We start from the raw sequence: 23,660 nt of genomic DNA on the forward strand, positions 1-23,660 counted from the left end.
ACAGCCCTAAGCTCTGGCATCAAAACAGCAACCAGCAAATCAGCACTATCCTTGCAAAATTCAACCAAACATCTGTACCCGAAGACTTGGACACAAAAAGGCATTTCAGTGCACTCCAGGATGGCATCAAATAAAACTGGATTCACATATTTGAATGGGATGTTTCAGTGTACATTTTACTGAAGGATTGATTGTTTGCCACAGATGGATAAAAACATGAGAGAAAAATCCTATCACTTCATTTGAGAGCTCTGAAAGGCTGGGAAGACTGTGTGGAACTAGGAATATTGCCATGTCCATTTTTGAAAAATATTATCTGCCACATACCCTTTTACTTTGATATTTACTTTTTAAATTTTAGTTTAACATGCTTGTTAACATCATGAGTCACAAAATTTATATCTGTGAATGCCTTCGATTGTGGATTTTTAAAAAGGGATTACTACATAGGAACTCTATGATTAATTTTCTTTTTAATCTCCTCATAACTTGGATGTATAAATGAAGAGCTAAGCTCTTATCTTAGCTCTTCATTTTATATATATATATATAGAAACTAAGTCCAATGATAGTAAATGACTTGCCCAAGGCCAGGAACCATAAGAATCATTAGCAAAATGATATAACGTTCCTAAGTAAAATATCTTAAAAATAATATACTTAAAACCACTGATCCAAAATACTGATTTATTTCTCAATGCATATTACTCTGATGTTCTATAGGATATTAACAGATACTTAGCAAATAGAGATTCTTTAGTCAAAAAGTCTGTAAATTTTGGGTTAAAGACTCTTTGTACAGATGCAAAAATCCTCAACAAAATATTAGCAAACCAAATCCAACAACACATGAAAAGGATCATATACCATGATCAAGTTGGATTCATCCCAGGCTCACAAGGATGGTTCAACATATGCAAATCAGTCAATGTGATACACCACATCAACAAAAGACAAAAACCACATGATCATCTCAACAGATGCAGAAAAAGCATTTGATAAAATTCAACATCCATTCATGATAAAAACTCTTGCCAAAGCGTGTAGAGAGGGAACATATCTCAACATTATAAAAGCCATTTATGACAAACCCACAGCCAACATAATACTAAATGGTGAAAAGCTGAAAGCCTTCCCAGTAAATTCTGGAACAAGACTAGGATGCCCACTCTCACCACTTCTATTCAACACAGTATTGGAAGTCACAGCCAGAGCAATCAGACAAAAAAAAGAAATAAAATGTATCCAAATAGCAAGAGAAGAGGTAAAACTGTCATTATATGTGGACAATAGGATATCTATATAGAAAACCCTAAAGATTCCACACAAAAACTATTAAAACTGATAAATGAATTCAGCAAGGTAGCAGGATACAAGATTAATACACAGAAATCTGTTGCATTTCTTTCACTAACAATGAAATATCAGAAAGGGAAAGTAAAAAAAAATACTGTTTAAAATTGCATCAAAAAAAAAATACCTAGGAATAAGCCTAACCAAGGAGATGAAAGACTTATATGCTGAGAACTATAAAACATTGATAAAAGAAATCGAAGATGATTCAAGGAAATGGAAAGATATCACATGTTCTTGGATTGGAAGAATTAATATAGTTAAAATGGCCATACTACTCAAAGCAATCCACAGATTTAATGCGATACCTATCAAATTACCCATAACAGTTTTCACAAAATTAGGACAAATAACCCTAAAATTTATACAGAACCACAAGAGACACAGAATTGCCAAAGCAATCCTGAGGAAAAAGAACAAAGCTGGAGGCATAACCCTTGGAGACTTCAGACAATACTACAGAGCGACAGTAACTGAAACAGTGTGGTATCGGCACAAAAACAGACATACAGATAAATGGAACTGAATAGAGAGCCCAGAAATAAACCCACGGTCACACCTACATAGGTCACACCACACCTACAGTCAGGTAATCTTTGACAAAGGAGGCAAGAATATACAATGGAGAAAAGACAGTCTCTTCAGCAAGCGGTGCTGGGAAAGTTGGACAGTCACATGTAAATCAATGAAGTTAGAACGCTCCCTCACACCATAAACAAAAATAAGCTCAAAACGGCTTAAAGACTTAAACATAAGACGTGACACCATAAAACTCCTAGAAGAGAACATAAGCAAAACAGTCTCTGATGTAAATTGCAGCAATGTTTTCTTAGGTCAGTCTCCCAAGGCAATAGAAATAAACAAATGAGACCTAATCAAACTTACAAGCTTTTGCACCGAAAAGTAAACCATAAACAAAAAGACAACCTACAGACTGGGAGAAAACCTTTGCAAACAATGTGACCGACAAGGGCTTAATTCCCAAAATATACAAACAGCTCATACAACTCAATAACAAAAAAACAAACAACCCAATCAAAAGACATACATTTGGCCAATAGGCACATGAAAAGATGCTCAACATTGCTAATTATTAGAGAAATGCAAATCAAAGCTACAATGAGGTATCATCTCACACTGGTCAGAATTGCCACCACCAAAAAATCTACAAATAATAAATACTGGAGAGGGTATGGAGAAAATAGAACCCTCCTACACTGTTGGTGGGAATGTAAACTGATACAGCCACTATGGAAAAACAGTATGGAGGTTCCTTCCAAAACTAAAAACAGAGTAACCATATGACCCAGCAATCCCACTCCTGGGCATATATCCAGAAAAGACGAAAGCTCTAACTCAAAAAGATACACACCCCAATGTTCATAACGGCACTATTTATAACATCCATGACATGGAAGCAACCTAAGTGTCCATCAACAAATGAATGGATAAAGAAGATGTGGTATATACATATATACACAATGGAATACTACTCAGCCAAAAAAAAGAATGAAACAATGCTATTTGCAGCAACCTAGAGATGATCACACTAAGTGAAGTAAGTCAGACAGAGAAAGACAAATATTATATGATATCACTCATATGTGGAATCTAAAAAATAGTCCAAATGAACTTATTTACAAAACAGAAACAGACTCACAGACGTAGAAAACAAACTTATGGTTACCAAAGGGGAAGGGGTTAGGGGAGGGATAAATTAGGATGATATATAAAATATATCTACCATATATAAAATAGATAATAAGGATTTACTGTATAGCACAGGGAACTATATTCAATATCTTGTAATAACCTATAAAGGAAAATAATCAAAAAAAATATAGATATATACATATATATGTATTGATATAACCAAATCACTTTGCTCTACACCTGAAAGCAACACAACATTGTAAATCAACTATACTTCAATAAAAAAAGACTCTTAGAGCCTTTACTATACTAATGGACTTTTTGACCCTCCAAGAGGAGAAGTACAGTAAACACTTGGCTTTGGAACTTATTTGACCACAGATGTCATATTCCCCATATAGTACACAACATAAGACCAGTAGGAAATGCTGTCTTAAATTATTTCCAAGAGTTGTGTCTTGCTTCCCCCAGAATTTGTCATCTCAATGTTCACCAGAGGAATCTTTCTAAAGTTTTATCTGGTTATGCAGTCCTTCAGCTTATATCCCTTTAATGGCTTCCTTCTGCCACCTGGATTAAGCCCACTCAGGCATGGCATATCAAGTCTGCAATAACCTGTGCAGACCAGATCTTGCCACCCTTCTCCTGGAACCTGATGCCCCCAAGCTGTGGTTTAAAACCCTCTGTGCACCTGAGGGATACCACAAACTCAAATCCATTGATAGTGGGTGGGGGGTGGCAAGGGGTTCCTTGAGGGGTGTGTCTGACTCCCTCGTGGTCTCTGGAGGTAGGCTTGCATAGATATAGCTTGAGACATGACCTGTTTTTCTTTTCTTTTTTTTAAAACCGTTTAAAAATGTAAAACCCATTCTGAGTTCACAGACAACCGAAGCCTGCATATAGCCCACTGGCCACAGCATGCTGACCCCTGGATTAGAGGAAAGCACAATCCAGGACACTCAGGACCGCCCACAATGAGTACTGCCACAGAACACGGAAGGAAATGAAGGATGCTCCGTGACTAGAGACCACGGAAGCCAGAAGAAGACGGTATGAGGGGCAGCTAACAAACCGCTGAGGTACAGCAGTGAGACAACTGGGCAAGACAACCTGTGCTCACGCCTCTCTCCCCATGTGAGACCAGACAGCTGAGGCAGGAGCATCTGTGTCTAGGTGGGAGCAATGCTTGGGACAGAGACATAGGGCACTGTTTCCAGTTGCTGGTAGCAACCAGGAAAAATAGGAAGCATATAACTCAGAAGACCAGCTACCAATATAACCCACCCAGCATCATCCCGTGCCAGTGCTACATACTCTGAAAACAGCAGCAAACACAGAAACACTCAGAAATAGTACTAAGAACAAGCTGCAGTAACGGTGTTTTCCACTTGGCATGGGCAAGCTGGGTCACAGAAATGCAGACCAGCTGTCAGGGATCTCACACAAAAATAAGCTCACTATCACCAGTCTATCCAGATACTTGAGAAATGAAATGAAAGAGGTGATGAACAAAAGAACTTGTACCCAAGGAAAGAGAATCCACAGAGCAAATGGAAAAGCACCTTTAAAAATAATTACTACCCTTAGAAAGACAAAAGGGGAAAGCATATCCATGAAAGAACTATTATAAAAATTGAAATAAATTTTTAAAATAAAAAATTGTTGAAATAAAACATTCATTAGGAGGGCCAGTAGACAATCTGATGTTCACATTTAAGAGAAATAATACATAAAATGGGAAAGCTTTGCTAGAACTACAGCATAAAAGAAGAAACAAAACGTATATAAAAGTTGAGATAAGAAAAATATAACTGAAAGTTTCATCATCTAAATAACGTTCCATACAAAGATAGAAAGAATACTAGAAAAGAAATATCTGAAATAAGAGCTGAGAATTACCCAGAACTAAAATACACTTAAGTTGACAGGGCAAAAGGCCTATCAAGTATTGATACTAAGCAGGTTAAGTAAGGTAAATACACATATGCACATACATGCACACATATCCCTAGACACAGTAGAGTGAAATTTCAGAAGCATTAAAGTAAAGAGAAATCACAAATACAATGAGAAAAACAGATTATAAAACAAAGGTGCAAGAATACATAATATGATACTTCTCAATAGCACCACTGGGTGCAAGAACAATGGAGCAGTATATCTGAAGGACGTAAGGAAAATAATTCTGTACCTAGGCCAAACTGCGAGCCCTTAACATGGCAGCCAAAAGACATCTTTGGACATGTAAACACTCAAAGTTTACCACTAGTAACAATTTAAGGAGATAGCAGTTAAATACAGGTGGTAATGTTGAAAAAGGACATTTTTACACCATTTACTGTTTCCCAAACAAGCAATAATCAAGAAACATGTTATTTACTAACAATCAAAGGACTTAAAGGAAAGATAACAACAACATGAGAAGTGGGGAGTGGGAATCAGAGAAAAGTAAAAATATAAGTTTCTTAACTTTTGGGGGAAGAAAAAGATTTAGAAACTGATTTTTTTCCTCTAACTGCATCTAAAATTATGTGTTAAAGTGTGTGTTAAAATTTAAAATTGATAATTAGAACAAATCATTAGAAGGAAAAAGTGCACTGGATGTAGAGACACAGAAAAGGGTCTGGGAGGGCCCCCACTCCAGTCATAATGAGCTGCTCGTGGTCCTTCACATGCCCACACACGTCCAAATGCACGGTCCACTTGTTCCTCCACAGCCTTAGCACTGCCTCCATCTAAACCTTTCCAAAAACCCTCACCTTTCTCCTTGCCCCCACCCCTGAACCCACAGTATGATAAATAAATTTCTATTATAGCATCAATACTTTATTAAACTTGTTGTTTACAAAACACTCTTGCTCACTAGACCTAAGTTCCTTAAGGACTAGGACAGCCTCTTCATTTCTACATCCTTTACCACATTGTAGTTACTCATTATGTTTGCTGAATAGATAGGTAACTTTTACACATTTAAAACAATCAGAGATTAGTAGAGATTGTATATGGCTAGGCTATAAATGATTAAATGATGTTAAATTATTTATTGCAAGAGGGTAAGTACCACGTCTAAGTTACCACTGCATTTCTGATAAAGTCGTCCTTGCAGCTTCTTGTTAAGTTTAAAAATCAAGTAAACATGCTGGAGCATGGACTAGTCAATGTTAAGGTGTCTTCCATCTCCAAGGCTCTAAGTTTAGAGAATAACTTTCAGGGACTGCCTGTCCCTGAAATTATACTACACCTGCAGAAGCTCCATGTCTTCACGGTTTTCAGACCCAGGAATATTCTCCATCAATATGGCAGACATCACTCTCACATTCATTTTCACCATATCCAATTCACTGTGCAGTTTTCCAATCTGTCGAGAGCAACACAGTCACCAGTAAGTGTGACACAAAGAATGGCTACCTTGTTTCTTGCTTGCAGAGAAAACACTTTTGTAAAATTTAATATTTTCCAATTTATACAAATGTACATATAATTATTTTACAAATGTACAATCTGTCACCTTCTAAAAGGTCTTGAGAGCTCTTGTAATAAATTTAAAAATATGCCTTAGGAAAGTTAATGAAGAGAAAAAGTCAGATTGGAACCAATATGGAGAAGGGAGAAGGTGACCATATCAGGAGCCTGAAGAAAATGGCAAATGTTAGTCTGGGTTTCTTAGAAACCAATGGGAGAGAAAAAAATGAGTATTTTATAGTCCCACGGTATTAGAGAAGGAAGAATCAAGAGAGAAACACTTTTTTTTCTTCCTGGATTAAATTCTAAGAGGAATTAATGACATGGATTGTTATATAATACCGAATAATAATAATATAAAGTCTTAAATGATAGTTCCCTTATAGCAGGACAGAAATGAGCTTTATTTAATAATTGCTTGTCTAAACATTAGATAAACAGATATAGACAAAAAAGTAAATGTAATTCAGCTGGCACAGTTAATAGTAGTAATAAGATGACCACTTACTGAGCTCTCTGAAATGGCATACAGACAGTCCTATCAGGAGCAACAGGAATCAACTTACACAAGATCCATCCCACAGCCAAGCCTCCACAAAGCCACAAAAGCCACTAGACTAGCACAACTGTTAAAAGATCAGGCTTTTAGAATCAGGCAGAATCCATGGGATTAATTCCACTTAGAGTTGAACCATCATAACTTATACAGTATCACTAAGCTTCAGTCCCCTCCTCTGTAAAATGAGGTTAAAATGTACCTCCACCTTATGATAATATTGTTAAGAATAAACAAACTATATATAAAGTACTTAGAACTCAGAAAAGTCATCAATAAATACAGTCATTGCTGTTGTTACCTGTTCTGGGACCAATATAATAGTGGAGCTCTTGGGAACTACAGAAGAAAGAGCTGGTGCAGTAGGAACAGATACTGGTGTATTCGGTGAGATCTGAGCAGTCTATCAACATGAAATATAGAAATATTATTATTTAAATTAACTCAGCCACCCCAAGCCCAGTTTTTCCATTCAGATGACTCAATCACTAGGGAGAGTTAGCCCTCAGGACAAAGCCTTCACAAAGATCAGACTTTTGGTATACACCTGAACTGCTTTTTCTACCAAGGCAGGACTCACCAATATGCAGAAGGGAAGAATTACTGTTTTTACATTATGGAAATTATAGGAAGTTAGGAGCTGAATTATAATCAGTCACTACAAGTGTTCTAAGTTCAAAACCTTGAAAGTTGGTTGCAAACTTGAGAATGAATACATGTGAACATTGAGAAACTCTTCTATGGGCATAGTATTAATAAACAAATCTATTATATGACTACCTATAATAGAGACCCCTGCCTGTCTAGCACCAATCTTTTCCTTTGGAACCTGCCCCTCTTCTGCTCTACTTAAATAATTTCTATATGGAGCAACCCCGTTCTTAAATGACCTTAGTTAATTTGTGCAGAAATGGAAAACTGACCTAGGTTGGTTCAATGAGTCCCTTCTCTGAAATTTTGGACTTGGAATGTGAAAAAGCTAAGGCTATAATATGAAAATTTGGGAGCTATATTGTTTACCATGTGGAAAAAGCTAGTCTGCAATGAGAGAGAAGAATGAAGCTGATGATCAAAGAGAAGTAGACAAGTAAAAAGGCATTTGAATGCTTGGTTCTCTGTTCAAAGATCCAGCTAACACCACCCTTCTTGTGGCTTGTATTCTATGAGGTATCACAGTATCCTTCTAACAGATTAATCTTTTAGGTGAAGCTAGGTGGAGCTAGGGTTGTCCCTTTCAATGAGAAAAGACCCATGCACTACACTGTCTTACTCTACATAGGTCAAAGAACGGCCTCCTTACCTCTTGTCTGGCTGTTTCAGCCGCTGCATCTATTGGAGGAAACTGAACACCTTTCTTAAGGAGGTCCAGATACACTTCTTTCACTTCACTTACATCCACAGCTCCTGGGAAACCCTGCGACCATGTCTGAATTCAAGAGATGGAAAGTTCCAGAGATAAATAAGCAGCAAAACAAAACAAAACTCCTAAGCTGGTGACAGAAAATGAGAGATTGACAATTATGTACCTTACTCAGAAAAAGAAAGCTACTTTTGAATGTACATTTTTAGAAACTAGAATAATTATATATATATATATATATATATATTTTTTTTTTTTAAACATCTTTTTTGGAGTATAATTGCTTTACAATGGTGTGTAAGTTTCTGCTGTGTAACAAAGTGAATCAGCTATACATATACATATATCCCCGTATCTCCTCCCTCTTGCGTCTCCCTCCCACCCTCCCTATCCCACCCCTCTAGGTGGTCACAAAGCACCCAGCTGATCTCCCTGTGCTATGCAGCTGCTTCCCACTAGCTATCTATTTAACATTTGGTAGTATATATTAGTCCATGCCATTCTCTCATTTTGTCCCAGCTTACCCTTCCCCCTCCCTGTGTCCTCAAGTCCATTCTCTACGTCTGCGTCCTTATTCCTGTCCTGCCCCTAGGTTCTTCATAACCACTTTTTTTAAGATTTAGATTCCATATATATGTGTTAGCATACAGTATTTGTTTCTCTCATTCTGACTTACTTCATTCTGTATGACAGACTCTAGGTCCATCCACCTCACTACACAAATAACTCAATTTCGTTTCTTTTTATGGCTGAGTAATATTCCATTGTATATATGTGCCACGTCTTCTTTATCCATTCATCTGTCGATGGACACTTAGGTTGCTTCCATGTCCTGGCTATTGTAAATAGAGCTGCAATGAACATTGTGGTACATGACTCTTTTTGAATTATGGTTTTCTCAGGGTATATGCCCAGTAGTGGTATTGCTGGGTCATATGGCAGTTCTATTTTTAGTTTTTTAAGGAACCTCCATACTGTTCTCCATAGTGGCTGTATGAATTTACATTCCCACCAACAGTGCAAGAGTGTTCCCTTTTCTCCACACCCTCTCCAGCATTTATTGTTTGTAGATTTTTTGATGATGGCCATTAGACTAATATATTTTTAATCATCAAACTGCCATGCCTCAACAATTTAATGAAACTCTGGAACAGATACTACTGTTTGTTTTTTGCTATACTAAATCTAGAATTAACAGATTCTAAAACAGCATCAGTAGCTCTTTTGCCAAATAACTCTGAAAGCAGTGAGTTATCTACCCCAGAACATAGTTTCCACACCTGCAAAATGAATGTTCACGTCACTCTCTCTCCTATCTGACGTAGATAGGAGAGAAACTGAGACAAGTATGGAAAAGACTACAAATTCTTCAGAAAAAGGCCACTATCCAATGCCAAGAAATTATTACATGGAAAACCGAATAGTAAAAATGCTTTTGGGCTCAATCCCAGGCTTGTAAAGGATCACTGAACCAATTGGGAGTTAGGTAATTAAATCTCTAATCTTAGATGTTCACCATCCCATAAGATATATAATAGACTTACCTTAATGGAATTCAAAATTCTATTCTGAATGCCTATTGGCAAGGTGTATCTGGGACTCAGCAGCTTAACTAGACTATCTTTAACAAATTCCTTCTTCACAATCAGAGACTGGAAACTCGGACCACAGTTCTGCATACACATGTCAATAAGCTAAAGAGAAAAATTAAACGTTTTATCTCTTTGGCAAAACCACCTCCTAAATATAAGGTAAAAATTGCTAAGTAATGATTTCCACCAGCATTCCAATTAATAAACATAATTTAGTATCTACTAAAATACACGGCAAAATGTTAGGTTCTGGGAATGTGAGGAAATATAAGGCATAATGTAACTGCTTAGCGGATGGTGCTGTTGGGGAGCCAGGACACAATTATAAGCGAACTAATAACTATGCAAGGTAGTAAATGCCAAGGGCCAATGGGAGGTGCAAACGAAGAACATGGGCTCTAGACAAGGTGACATTTCTCCTAGTTTTGCCAGGAAAGTCCTGGTGAACTCCTGTTGTCCTGGTTTTATTAATGATGATACCTCCTTTCACTCTCAAAAATGTCCTTGCCTGGATGAAAAATTACATGGTTACCCCAGCTACAGACCTTTATAGGCAGAAGTGACAATTTAGGGCCAGGTGGTCTTAAGACTTTTGGAAAAGGGTGGTTCTAAGCTGGGCTTTGAAAAATGGTCAAGAAAAGTACAAATGAGTATAGAGCAATAGTCTAGACAGGTAAATGGTATTAAAAATATAAGTACAGGTGACAAAGCATATGAGCTGTGAGGAGGAAAATAAGTACTCCGGTTTGTAGAGGCTTCTTTACATCAGCAAACTGGGGACATTGGGTTGGTGGGTGGATTAAGTCTGGAGGGGCTTCATCCAGACTGTAGAGAAATTTTGTGTGGCAATGTAAAGAATTTGAACATCATCTTGAAGGCAGTAAGAAGCCACTGAAGGGTTCTTATTAGTTTTGACACCATCACACCTCTATCCTGAACTTGAGAGAAAGGTTAGTGCATGCAAAGTACTCTGACAAGGTTTTCAAGCAGCACCCTACAAAGGGAATTGGAGGGCAAAGACCCTGGAATGATAGAGAGATCCAGCAGTGACCCACTAGCACAGCCTGATGCAGAAAGGCCTAAACTAGGATGATGTGGGTACAAGGAAGGGAAAGACATGAGAATTATGAAGCAAGAACTTTCAGCAACCGGGTTTTGTTGAAAAGGAAAGGCTGAAAGTTAAGTGACTGTTACTCTGCATGAGATTGATGGAAATCTGGAAGTGGATGGGATACTACAACTAGTCGAAAGTCAAAATGATGGGTTGAAATTTAGATATTTTGAGTTTATAAGTGCTGTGGACTGAATGTTTGTGTCCCTCCCAAATTCCCATGTTGAACCTCCTAATAATCCCTAATGTGATGGTATTTGGAGGTGGGACTTTTAGGAGGGAGTTAGGTCATGAGGGTGGAGTCCTCATGAATGAGATTAGTGCTCTTATAAGAAAGGGATAAGAGAGATGATCTCTCTCTTGGCCATGCGAGGATACAGCAAGAAGATGGCCATCTACAAGCCAGAGGGTGGGCCCTCATCATACACTGGATCTGCTGGCACCTTGATCTTGGACGTCACAGCCTCCAGGACTGTGAGAAATAGATGTCTGTTGTTTAAGCCACCCAATCTATAGTATTTTGTTAGAGCAGCTCAAGACGACTAAGACAAAAAGGACAATGAGACATTCAAGTAGAGATTTTTTGCTGAGAGCTGTACATGCACAGCTATAGTTCAGTGGAGAGTTAGGCCAAAAGTGAGTAATCAAGGGTGCCTCGGATAAGCAGAGAGGAAGGGACAAAGGGGTTCACCTGTGAGGCCAGAAGGACGCTCAGGAAAGGCAATCAAAGAGCAACCAACAGAAACGGATGCATAAGATAAATAGAACATAATGTTGGTAAAGTCAAAAGAGGGCAGAGTTTCTAGGAGGATGGAGTGTCAAACGGTTAAGAATATGGACTGAAAAACCCAGCTAGGTTTGTTGATTAGTGGGGTCATCAGTCACCTTGAAAAAAAGATTTTCAGTAAAGCAACATAAGCAGAAGTCAGGCTAAGAAAGAATGAGCTGGTATTGAAGAACTGCATGCAGAAAGTGGATTTCTAAAAGTGATCTAAAAACAAAATTAAATCTCTAGTTCCCATGCTACCACCTTCTCGGAGGTCACAAAAACCATAACGTGACCAGGATAGGTATAATCATCTTTGCAGAAAAGAAGTCCTGAAAACTGACTTTACACCATGCTCTGTATTGTGTCACTTTAATGGCAATACAAAAAGAAGAAGGTATGAAAGCTGCAGGTTTAAGGGCAATGTGGCTAAAAATGCAACCATAAAATACAGAAGCTGAGCACATGCAGCTTTGTGAAATATACAGGGAGAACCTTTAAGGCAAAGGAAAGTAAAATCAGAATCCAAAACATATTAAGATGAATCTATTGTATTTTAAATGCAAGTTGTTTAGAAAAAGACAAGCTGAAAAGTTGAATAACAAATGACTTTTTGCTTGATATACTATTATGATGAGTTTTTATCAGATGAAATGCTGAGAGGAAAAGTGCCTCTAGTTCAATGGGAATTTATAAAAATACTTCATGCAACCAGATATGCAGTCTTAGGCAAGATACTTTGCCTCCAAGTCTCATTTTCCCTAACAGTAAAATGAATGCCAAATATTCCACAAACACTTTTTATGTTTTGGAGCACCAAGATTTTATGATAATGGGTAACATTCCCAAAAGATTACCTGCACAAAATCAAAGAGCCAACATGAAATGCTGAGAATGTTAACATCTGGAGATCACAAATCATGCCCTTTGTGTTTTCCCATTGGAATCAGAATGTCAGGACCAATTCCTTCACACTCTTACAATATGTCACCAGTACCTCTTTCACACCCCAGCCCCCTTAGCTAAGCAATAAAACTTATAGTGGTGAATAAGAAAAATTAAATACCTTGCTTCTACACATTTTGGAATTGGGCTTTGGTGTAATTTATGTGTTCACATAACCTATTTTTGCAAACAGGACAATCAAGAAACCATAATCTGAGGTGGAATAGAGAACCTAGGAGCCAAGGAACTGAGAGACTGGAGAGGATGCTGACTTGAGGCTTCACAGATCTCCTTTTGCACTTGGGTGGGCAAATCACTTATCCTGACTAAGCCTCAGGATTCTCATCTGCAAAAGGAGCATGCCTTCCTCCAGAGACCTGCTGTAAGGCTTAAGTGAAATATAATGTATATGAAGAGCCTGACACCTAGCAGGACCTTAATAAATGGTAAGTACTGTGATCATCTGCTTCCATGGATAATTTCCCATCAAGAGAGAATATACTGATGAGCTGATATAAGTATTCTTTTCAGAAATGCTGGAAAATAAAAAAGAGTGCCGTGGTAGTTTTATTTCTAATAGTAAATTTCTAAACCAAGCACAGTAAACCAGGCTTTGGGGCCATCCAGAACTGAAAACCATGCCAAGGTATGGCCACCTTAGGGGATGAGCTTACTTTCTAAGTTTCTGAAGGAATAAACACATTTTACACTTATCCTGAAGCCCTCAGAGCTCACCACCTAGGGGGTGCTCCGATTAATAAACTGATTCCTAGGAACCTGTTCAATCACTTTCCTCTTGACAATAACAGTATCTTGCTGAGACTTATCATAATTGACTCATTCAAGAAAACACTAGCCTCTGGCTACGAGTTATAAAGCCTGGTAACAAAATGCTTTTAAAAATAAGACAAAACTACCAGCTTCTTGACAAAACTGCACCACCAACTGATGGTAGGAAATCACAGGCTAGTCAGATCCCGTCAAAGACCTAATCAAGGCTAACAAGTCCATGGAGAACCCAAATGACAGATAATATACAGAACATTTATAATTGACTTTGACAGGCTCTCATCACTTCACAGTAATAAAATGAGAATGTAATATATGAGGATTCATTTTTAAAGAGTTTATTGGTAAACATATAATTGCCTTTGACAGACACTGGATGATTCTTTCTGTGACTAATCTCTCTCATAATTAAGTCTGGCTTAAGTTAATATTAAAGTCTGTTCTGAAGCCTTAAAGACACCACTACAATGCAGTGAGTAGTGTGAGGTGAGGTGACTGGGCCATTGACTATACAACATGGGGAAATCTGCATGAAGCTATCAAGAGTCAAAGACCAATTCAAAGAAAATCCAAGAAGTAGGCACCTTAATGAACTCTGCCCCTAACAATGACCCCCAACCTGTGACTCTCACCCTTACTTTGGCACAGGTTTTAGATTCGCTTGTTCTCACATACTGGTGTGGAAATTAGGAGGTGGAGGATGTAGTTACCTGAGGTGGAACAGGGAACAGGCAGCTAGCTGGGAGTAAGGCCTAAGAGATCAGACTACCGGAAGGACAGAAAGAGTGGGAACTCAGAGATGGAGGGCTAAAAGAGACAACACTCTGGAATAAGTCAAATTCCCCAGGGAAGAGTCTTGGTTCATCCCCAGAAGGAAGGAACCATGATGGAGGAGGATATGGAGCTAAGGATAAGAAGCAACCATGGAAATGTCACGTAGGCTGGCTACAACTGAGAAAGAGACAAACACATTGTATAGAATAAACAACTGTAAGAAGGTGAAATACCGCATGCTGAAATACAAAAGTGGCATAAATTCATCTTCTGCCCTTAGGTTACTCAGTCAATTATCCTAACCTTCAGCAGCCCTGAGATATCCTAGATCCACTTCATTTTAGGGCACAGCTACGTATCTTTCTAACCCAATTCTACAGTACATTCCTTGAGTCCTTCCTGGATGCTAGGAGAGTGGGATGGGGGCTGAAGGATACTCAATCATTAACTAGTCAACACCCGGTACACTGATGCACTAGGTCTTCCACCATGTAGAAAGGAGTTGAAAACACAAATGAAACACAGCAGCCTTTTCTTTCAAGGGGCTTGATTTGTTCTGAGAAGCAAGGTGGTATGGGGCAAGGTCATGGAATTTAGAATCTGAGAACTGGATTGAAATCTTGCCTAGGCTACTGAAATCTTGGAGGGGGAAAAAAAAAAATCACTTAACCTCACTAAGTCTCAGTTTCTTCATTTCTGAAGTGGAGTCAATAATACAACTTCTTCAAAGGGTTGTTGAAAGCATCGACCAGGTACCAGGCAAAGGTTTATTTCCACCACCAACCCACTGTTCTGACATTTCTACTCAAGCGCCTTAGTCCTCTCTCTCCAGTTGCCTGCATTCCGTGACCTCCCTGAGGAGGCTGCTATGGTAAAGGACAGGGGAGAGGTCCAAAAAGGTGAAAGAGGAAAATCCCTCTAAAACTATATTCAGACCCCAACTTGAAGGGTTTCTTCAGTGATAGTATCATTACGACTTCAATTCATTTTTTCTCATTCAGTTACTCTCCAAGTAAGGAAGATGTGATAAATTCTTTTCCCCCTGAAGCTAGAAAAGGGGGGCTGTGCTCACCTCTGTTCCATAGCCCTCTAGATAAACACATCCTAGTCCCCTAAGAGCAGTGTGATGCTGGCAGAGTAGTGCCATAACCACTTGTGGCTTAGGGCTGGGCTGAGGTCAGCAAAGGCACACAGAAGAAACTAGAAAGCCACACAGCTCACTCTCAGGCAGCAGGCAGGGTTTGCAAAACACACTGAAGTAAAACGGGCAACTCACCAAGCAACTGAAGAGGTCACACGGCCAAGGTTGGGGGAAAATGGGAACATGTCAAATAAATGTCCACACCCAAATCAAGCGATAAGGTGCACAGGAGAATTGTTTAAATCAACAGAGAACATTCTCCAAATTATACCAAACAGCAAAACTTGGCTGAACCCTAAAGAGCCTCCAGCATCTCAGAATTCCACAGAGGTGTTCAAATGAGGTAGAAAGATGACGGGGAGGCATTTCTCAAGCTTCAATTCTCCCCATGTGTAACACATACACAAAGTTCTTGAGCAACTCAGTACCTACAGGTTTTTCATTGCCAGTTCCCATCTCTTAAGCAGGAAAATATGCTTTTCCAGGAACACTCACTTTCCACCGAATTAAATGCTATTACAATCAATGAAACTCCCTTGATTCTGCAATTCTCAATAAATGAATAATTTTAATTCATACTGTAAATAACTTTTTGCTAACCTATTAATTATCTCAGAATATTTGTATCTTTTATACCCAAAATTAGAAATGTGACAGTAGCTTGGAAAATCCTAGTCTTAATTTAACGTTAAAGTAAATACTTACTGACAAGGTAAGTTGGATTTCTTTATGATTGTAGTTTTTGGAAATCCTTTTTTTCAAAGCTTTTACTGCATCTTTTGGCCTGTGGCAATAAACACAGTAAAATCATCAATGTAGCCATTGCTGAAAGCAAGTAGTCTCTGAAAAGCAGCATGCAGTGTGGAAAGAGGAACGGCTAAGGAGACAACCAAGGTAATGGTTCTGCTGTGTGACGCTGGGCAGATGACAACTTTTTTACACCCGTTTCCTCATACATCTAGGCAGACAATACCACCTACCTCCTTGTCAGAATCAAATAAAATATGCAGATGATGATCATTACCTAGAAAGCACTATACGTGAAATGTACTCACACCCATAGCCCATATCAATGCATAGAACCAGGTTACAGGAAATGTAATTCCCAAAAATGTTACCTATTTTTATTAGTATTTCCTAAGCATCCTATAGGCAATGGGATGAAGGAGGAGTTAGGACTAACCAGGTCAGGTTCTGATATGCTACAATTTTATGTTACAAAAGGAGGAACTATGTGTAAGTAGACAGTCCAAATTTACTCTGAGATGGTCAGTTATAGATAAGTAATGGGGATGTAACGTACAACATGATGACTATAGTTAATACTGCTGTATGGTATATTTGACAGTTGTTAAGAGAGTAGATCTTAAAAGTTCTCATCACGAGGAAAAAACATTTTTTGTAACTGTATGAGGTGACGGATGTTAACGAAACTTATTGTGGAAATTGTTTTGCAGTATATGTAACTCAAGTCATTATGCTGTACACTTTAAACTTATACAGTGCTATATGCCAATTATACCTCAAAACTTTAAAAAGATACAAACCTTTTTTGCATATTACCTTCCAATTTTGTTTGTTATGCTTGCATGGGTAGAATTTCTATTATATGATAATATAATTACATAATATTACATATACTTAGAATTGTAACTATTATAAAATATAATATTATATATATTTCTAAAAAATCATATATAAAATCTAAGATTAAACCCTTAGAAAAGTTGAAAAGAATAAAGACACTGTTTTAAAAGAAAAATTTTACATTGCGTTTCCCTTTTTGCATTATCAATGAAGAAATTAGTATTATCAGTGAAGAAAAGGTTTAGAGGAACCAAATATGGTAAACAAGATTACAGGGAAAACACCATAAATATTTTAAAGTACTAACCATAAGCACTTTCCATTGATATAGTCAATAATTAAGTGTAATGTTTTCTTCATCAACAAAAACTAAGACAGTCTCCTTTGCTGTTCATTATTAGTTTAAATGCACAGGAAAATCAAGAGAATTGTATCCCTTATAACAACTTGTAGTTCAGACTAAACCACAAAATAGATGGCCTTCTTAATGATTTTATTTTTTAAACTTCAATTCTCTAAAGTTTAAGAAGTGTAACAAAAGATACCACGTTGCTTAAAAACTCAGCATAAACATGGGTGAGTTGGCATTCGGAACAAAAAAAAAATTGCCTTGTGACAGGCAGAGGAAAACAACTGCTAGATTATTTCCTGGTTGATAATGACAACTGCCCAGAGACAGGTCACCACCAGGAGTCCTCTAGCTTCTTGATAATATTTTTCAGTTACAGTAACATAAAATATTGACAATCAGAGCAAGAAGAATTCCTAACAAAGGAAACAATATCTCCCTGTCTCCCTAAAGAACAAGGAATTTGAGCCTCACCGAGACAAAATTTGAAACTATTAAGGAAAAGGCAAAGAGGAGAAAAATTATAATGGATTCTCAGATATTCCACATGCTGAAACAAGCAGCTGTCCTAATATTTCAACCTGACATGTCTTCAAAAGGCAGTGGGTGCTTAAAGGGTGATGGAAACACTATTTCAACAAGAAAACCAGTTTGCAAGAGAAAATGTGCTGTAGTTCTGACACTTCTTATGAGAGGCAAATACATGAACCACACACTGAACTCACCCATCATGGGCAGTGTTAATTATGTCACAGATGTGCATGAACTGGCCCCAATCTTCAGTCTGAACTCCAGCAAATGTAGCCTTTTCTGCAAAGAAAAAGCTGTTGTGTTGAGTCTGAGCTACAATAGAATAAAACATGTCTGGTCCTCCTGAAACAATCTGTCTGGAGTTCACTAGCAAGTACCATTAAGTTTATATCACCAAAGAGCAGAGAGATTTTTTTTCTGAGCAATTCCCAGTAATTCAAGAATCAGTCAAAACCCAGGTGCTTCTGTTGCAACAGTAATGAGTGACCTATTAATAAAGGCTGCAGGGCCAGGACAGCCCAGCTAAATCTCCATCTGCCTGCCTGTCTTTCAGAGAAGGACAGACACCTACAAGATGAAGTGCACAGTGCTAAGTATTTTATCTTACGCAATTTCATTTAACCCACTGTTAGAGGTGATGAAACAGAAGTTCAAGGAGGTTAAGGAAGTTACCTAAGGCTACACAGTCAGTACATGGTAGAACTAGCATTCAAATCTAGGTTGTTTGACGTTTGATGCCAGTTTTTGTTTGCTTTTTTAAAGTCACTTATTCTCCTTTGGGGGGTGGTGTTGAGAAAAAGAGAGATCTACTGAAACTGTCTATGTACTTCCTAGCACCTGTACTAACCAGAGCTGCACCAGGCAGACTTGAAGCCTCCTGTACCTGTAACCCCATCATTAAACAGTCAGATAGCTTTTCCCTCTTCTGACATCCTCCTTAAGAATACAAAATGTCACCTGGGAAGGATAATAGAACACTCAACCTGAATGAGCTTAACATCTCTACTACAAGAAAGGAGAATATCCCTCAGCATGAAAACATGAGGTTCTAGGGGAACAGAGCAAAAATTAAAAGGATAATGAAGAGGATAAAGGTTTGGTTAGGGGAACCCCAAAGCTTAGACTGCTCCTCATCTAGGAGAAACACTATTTGAATTTGGCATGCAAATGGACAAGGCTTACCAATCTTGTGTTCAGTTACAAGGTTCTTTCTGCCAGATTTCTTGCTCCCCATTCTGTCCTCCTTCTTCCCACCTTCCCATCTTCCTAGAAAACTCCTATTCACCCTTCAAAAGCCATGGCAGAGTTAAGTTCTCCCTTTTCATAAGTGTTGGGTGTTTTACACTTCTCTTCTATTGCAAAGGTACTGCACTATTGCCAGTACAAAATTGTGTGCGTCTTCCCTATAAGATTATGTGTTCCGTGATGGCTGAGACCACATCTTACCTTTGCCTGGTCCTGGTCCAGGTCCAGGGATATAGCTGGCAGTCAGTAAATGTTCACAGCATTAAAGAATAAATCAGCCTATGAAGATGCAGCCTGAATCCACTTCTGTTCAGGGTTCATTTTAATACCCAACAGAGATATGGCCAGCAACAGTTTAGAAAGCATCTCCTCCTCAATGATAGTTACACTCACCATCTTATAAAGGTATGGGAACTAAGCTTCAGGTTGAGTAGTGTTTTGGTTTTTGTTCTTTAATTTATTCATTCTTTATTTATTTTTGGCCGCGCAGCATGTGGGGTCTTAGTTCCCCGACCAGGGATAGAACCAGCGCCCCCTGCATTGGAAGAGCGAAGTCTTAACCAATGGACCACCAGGGAAGTCCCTGGGTAATGCGCTCTTGTCATACAGCAGTTAACTGAGCTGCAGGCAAAACTGTTCAAATCTGAGCCTCCTTATTATAACTACCAGGTTTTCATGATTCCCTCGTCCCACTAAGCTCCCCGACGTGATGACGCTTTGCTTGGCATCTATATGCACTGGTGCCACACCCGGTTCCCAAGGGAGGTATCAGAGACCAAGGAGAAGGGAGTCGGTGTTGTTAAACAGGCCAGGCCCTGGCTCCGGCTTCCACGTACGTGGATCAGAGCACGGCCACGGGGAGACGGAAGTAGTCAGGCAGACACCTGTGTAGCCCCTAGTGGCCTGGAGAGGCCTCTTGTGTCCCCAGAGCGCGCCTGGCTCCCCCTTCCTTCGCTCCAGTGCTAGGCATGTTCGTTCTCTTTGTTCACCCCGAAAAAGTAACTCACGTTTTAAGGGCCTGGAGTCAGAACTAGTTTGGAGACCTGCCTGTCACATCGAGGTCACTGCACTTAACCTCCTGGAACCTTTTTCTCTTTGCAAAACGGGCAGGATAACACTTGGCCCTCTGGTGGACTCGCTTTCTGAAGAGCTCCCCCTGGCCCAGAAGTTGACACGCCCCCGTAGAGGCCCAGCCACGCCACACCTGGATCCCCTCGGTCCACCTGTCCGCTTCCACCCCCACCCCCACCCCGGAAGGCACCGGAAGACGGGAGGTGAGGAGGTGGGGTTCGAGAGAGGTCGGCGGGGACAGGTGCCGCTCGGGACCAGCGGAGCGCGGGGCCTGGGAAAGTTGCGGGGGAGGGGGGAGGAGTTCCTCGAACTCGGACCCACGCGATCCTCTGCGGCCGGGAACAGAGTCAACGCGTAGCGTCCCGGCCCCGAGCCGGAGGGGTCCCCCTTTTACCTATGAGCTGGCCCACGGAGGTCGCGTATGGGTCCCGGTGACTCTTCCCGAACGCCATGGTAGCACAGGGAGCCGGCCCGGGCCTCCGCCGCCGCGGCTCACGACTCCACCCGCACGGCCCTGGCTCCGCCCCCCGGGCCGCACTTCCCCCGGCCGCTGCGGGGCGCCGGGCTCCGGGCTGGGTCCTGGGGTGGGGGGAGGGGCGTAGGCGGGAGCGCCGGAGGGGGCGGGCACACGCGCACCTGCCACGAGCCGCGGGACCGTCCGGGCGGCCCTGGGGACACCGCTGGGGACGAGTGACCCCCGGGCGGATCCTGCGGCTCACGGGGCGAGGTGCTGTTCTTCTCTGCGCCTCCTGCTCCCCTTTGTAGAGAAGGAAATATGGAGTTAACACACGTCCCAGGTTACTGTGAGCATTAACCACATAACCCGCTTAGGTCAGCGTTTGGCACCCACAAAATAAATGTTTAACCACTGAGTGAATCGCGTAACTAGAAATATTTACCCCACTCCGACTTATTTACCCGCCCCAGAGATCCGGGAGGGAAGGTGTGTCCCTGGCCCTTTAAGGCTGCAGGTGATGGACAGGAGGAGGGACTGGCTTCAATCGAGAGGCCTCGCAGGAGCCAGCGTCCTTTGTCTCGCCCCTATTTCCTGAGGGACCACGTGGCGCCGCCCAGCGAGTTCTCGGTTCCTCCGGGGAACTATTTTCCAGAGAAGGTGACAAGAAGAGAGGCTTTCCTTCTGCTCCGGCAGGGGGTGTTTGGCCTTAGGACTGCTTTGGAATGTAAATCCGAGCTGGAGCATTTCAACCTCTTTCCAGCTGCCCTTTCAGAAGCGGAATTTATTTCCTTCTCTTGTGCATTCGATTAACATCTGATTAGCGATGGTAACAATCTTCCATGCCGGAGCCTGCTGGGGAGTGGTGTGTCTCCAAGGTGATGGCAGTTAGCATAAGATGGGCTCCCTGTGCCTCCAGATCTTGCTTCCTGTGGTCAAGTGGGGCCCAGTTCTACAAGCCCTTCCTGGGCCCTGGAAATGGTGACAAGAGATCAAAGGGGGATCGGTCTGGCTTCTGTCCTTAGTCATATATTTAAAAATAGAAATCAAAACCAATTCCAATGTGCGCCAAGGGGTTAACTTTTTTTTGCTCTAATTCTGTTATTTCTAATTTTTCTTCACCCATGTGAGCTAATACCTGGGATTCTGAAATCTAGAATGAATCATTTTTGTGGTAAATGCCTCCTACCTGTAACTAATATTCTCCACCTGCTTATCCAGGGTGAATAACTACTTCCTATGGTGCTACTTATCAACTACCTTAGTCATTGCTACAGCTTCTGCCCACACTGTTGAAAACCTCTTGTGACATCACCAACCTAATCTCTTTCATATTATAGACGCTACAAAATATTCCACTCTCTGAACCCTACAAGCTTACAGAGAAAGTTTCAGCTTAGGCTGCTGTTGGTGTCAGTGGCCTTCCATTAGGGAATGAGAACTGGGAAGGAATCAACATACATATTTTTAACATAATTCTGCTACTTCTTATGGGAGAAGTTTTGTTTTTTAGTTCCTTGTGCTACGGGATTGAGGCACTGAGAACATGGCACCAGGGAGCGTGTTCAGGACCTTATGGCTGGGTAAACAGAACCAGGTTGATGGGTACTACCTGGAGCTTTTTTCTCCCCATGTGCCTACGGGGGTGTTGTGGTGGTTGCAGCCTTCTTTCTGTGTTCTGCCACTTTCTCCATGATCCCCCAAGTCCCCAGGGGGGAAAATCAACCCAGTCGGTGTTAGTATGGTCTGAGAGTAGGATAGAATTCACAGCTAAGTTAAGGTCAGAGAAGAGGCAGAATCCCAGAAAGAAACAAGGGTAAAATTTCTGGATACCAGGAGCAAAATCTCACTAAAATTTCAATTCTAGAAACACTTACTAAGCATTTATTTACACATAAGTCATAATGCTAGGTAGAAGCAAAGAAAGTAACCTTTATTTATTTATTTGGCCACGCTGTGTGGCCTGTGGGATCTTAGTTCCCCAACCAGGGATTGAACCCGGGCCACTGCAGTGAAAGTGCCAAGTCCTAACCATTGGACCACCAGGGAATTCCTGCAAATAACCTTTACAGTACTTTAAATACACTTAAGTGCCTGGAAGTGGAACTCCATCTGAATGCAGTCTTCCTAAGCCTGGAGACAGGTAGCATACACTTCATTTTTACAAATATGTAATCTGAGATTTAAAAAAATAAAGCTAATAAATAGCTTAACTAGAGTTTGAATCATGGAGGCCTGATTCTAGAGCCTGTATTTTTGCCACGAGATGAATCTGCTCATTGAGCATGTTTCTCCTCATTTGTCTTTTAGAGATGTGTGTGGTTCAAAGTATATCACGACCCCTATTCCTACCTTGAAGAAGATATACATATACTTTGCTGGCACAGGGTCCTGCTGTTCTTTCTGTACCTGTTCAAGAATGCTAATATTTTCTTTACTAGAACTATATGCTAGGTGTGCTGTAAATACATTACATGCATTCTCTCATTTAATCCCATAATAACTCTGAAACCAGTACTCTTACTACTCTGTTTTACAGATTAGAAAAACCAAAGTAAGTCATTTTTCATGCAGTCATAGTGAAGGACTGTAGGATTCCAGAAGCTGTGACTTTAACCTATGTACTCTCATGGGTAGAGCCTAGACGGTAGGTGGTACCCTTTACTTTTTTTTTTTTTTTTTTTTAATTGATTAATTGATTGATTGATTGATTGCTATGCTGGGTCTTCGTTTCTGTGCTAGGGCTTTCTCTAGTTGTGGCAAGCGGGGGCCACTCTTCATCACGGTGCGCGGGCCTCTCACTGTCACGGCCTCTCTTGTTGCGGAGCACAGGCTCCAGACGCGCAGGCTCAGTAATTGTGGCTCACGGGCCCAGCTGCTCCGCGGCATGTGGGATCCTCCCAGACCAGGGCTCGAACCCG

At 40.4% G+C, this 23,660-nt stretch overlaps 1 protein-coding gene across 2 annotated transcripts in view; it reads right to left on the reverse strand.

Moving 5' to 3' along the window:
• TOM1L1 (target of myb1 like 1 membrane trafficking protein) overlaps positions 1–21,024 on the reverse strand; it is a 53,511-nt gene extending 32,487 nt beyond the window's left edge. The window contains exons 1-7 of one of the 2 annotated variants that reach the window (XM_007177286.3): positions 20,680–21,024; positions 18,164–18,248; positions 16,208–16,286; positions 9,929–10,078; positions 8,325–8,450; positions 7,326–7,427; positions 6,248–6,364 (exon numbers count right to left, since the gene is read on the reverse strand). In XM_007177286.3, coding sequence (XP_007177348.1) covers positions 6,248–6,364; positions 7,326–7,427; positions 8,325–8,450; positions 9,929–10,078; positions 16,208–16,286; positions 18,164–18,248; positions 20,680–20,737 — 717 coding nt within the window. In that variant the 5' untranslated portion in view covers positions 20,738–21,024. The remainder of the gene's footprint in view (positions 1–6,247; positions 6,365–7,325; positions 7,428–8,324; positions 8,451–9,928; positions 10,079–16,207; positions 16,287–18,163; positions 18,249–20,679) is intronic. The other variant, XM_007177287.3, reaches the window with a different exon arrangement.
• Positions 21,025–23,660: the final 2,636 nt, after the last annotated feature.

The sequence above is a fragment of the Balaenoptera acutorostrata genome, chromosome 20, assembly GCF_949987535.1.
Source record: "Balaenoptera acutorostrata chromosome 20, mBalAcu1.1, whole genome shotgun sequence".
Lineage (NCBI taxonomy): Eukaryota > Metazoa > Chordata > Mammalia > Artiodactyla > Balaenopteridae > Balaenoptera > Balaenoptera acutorostrata.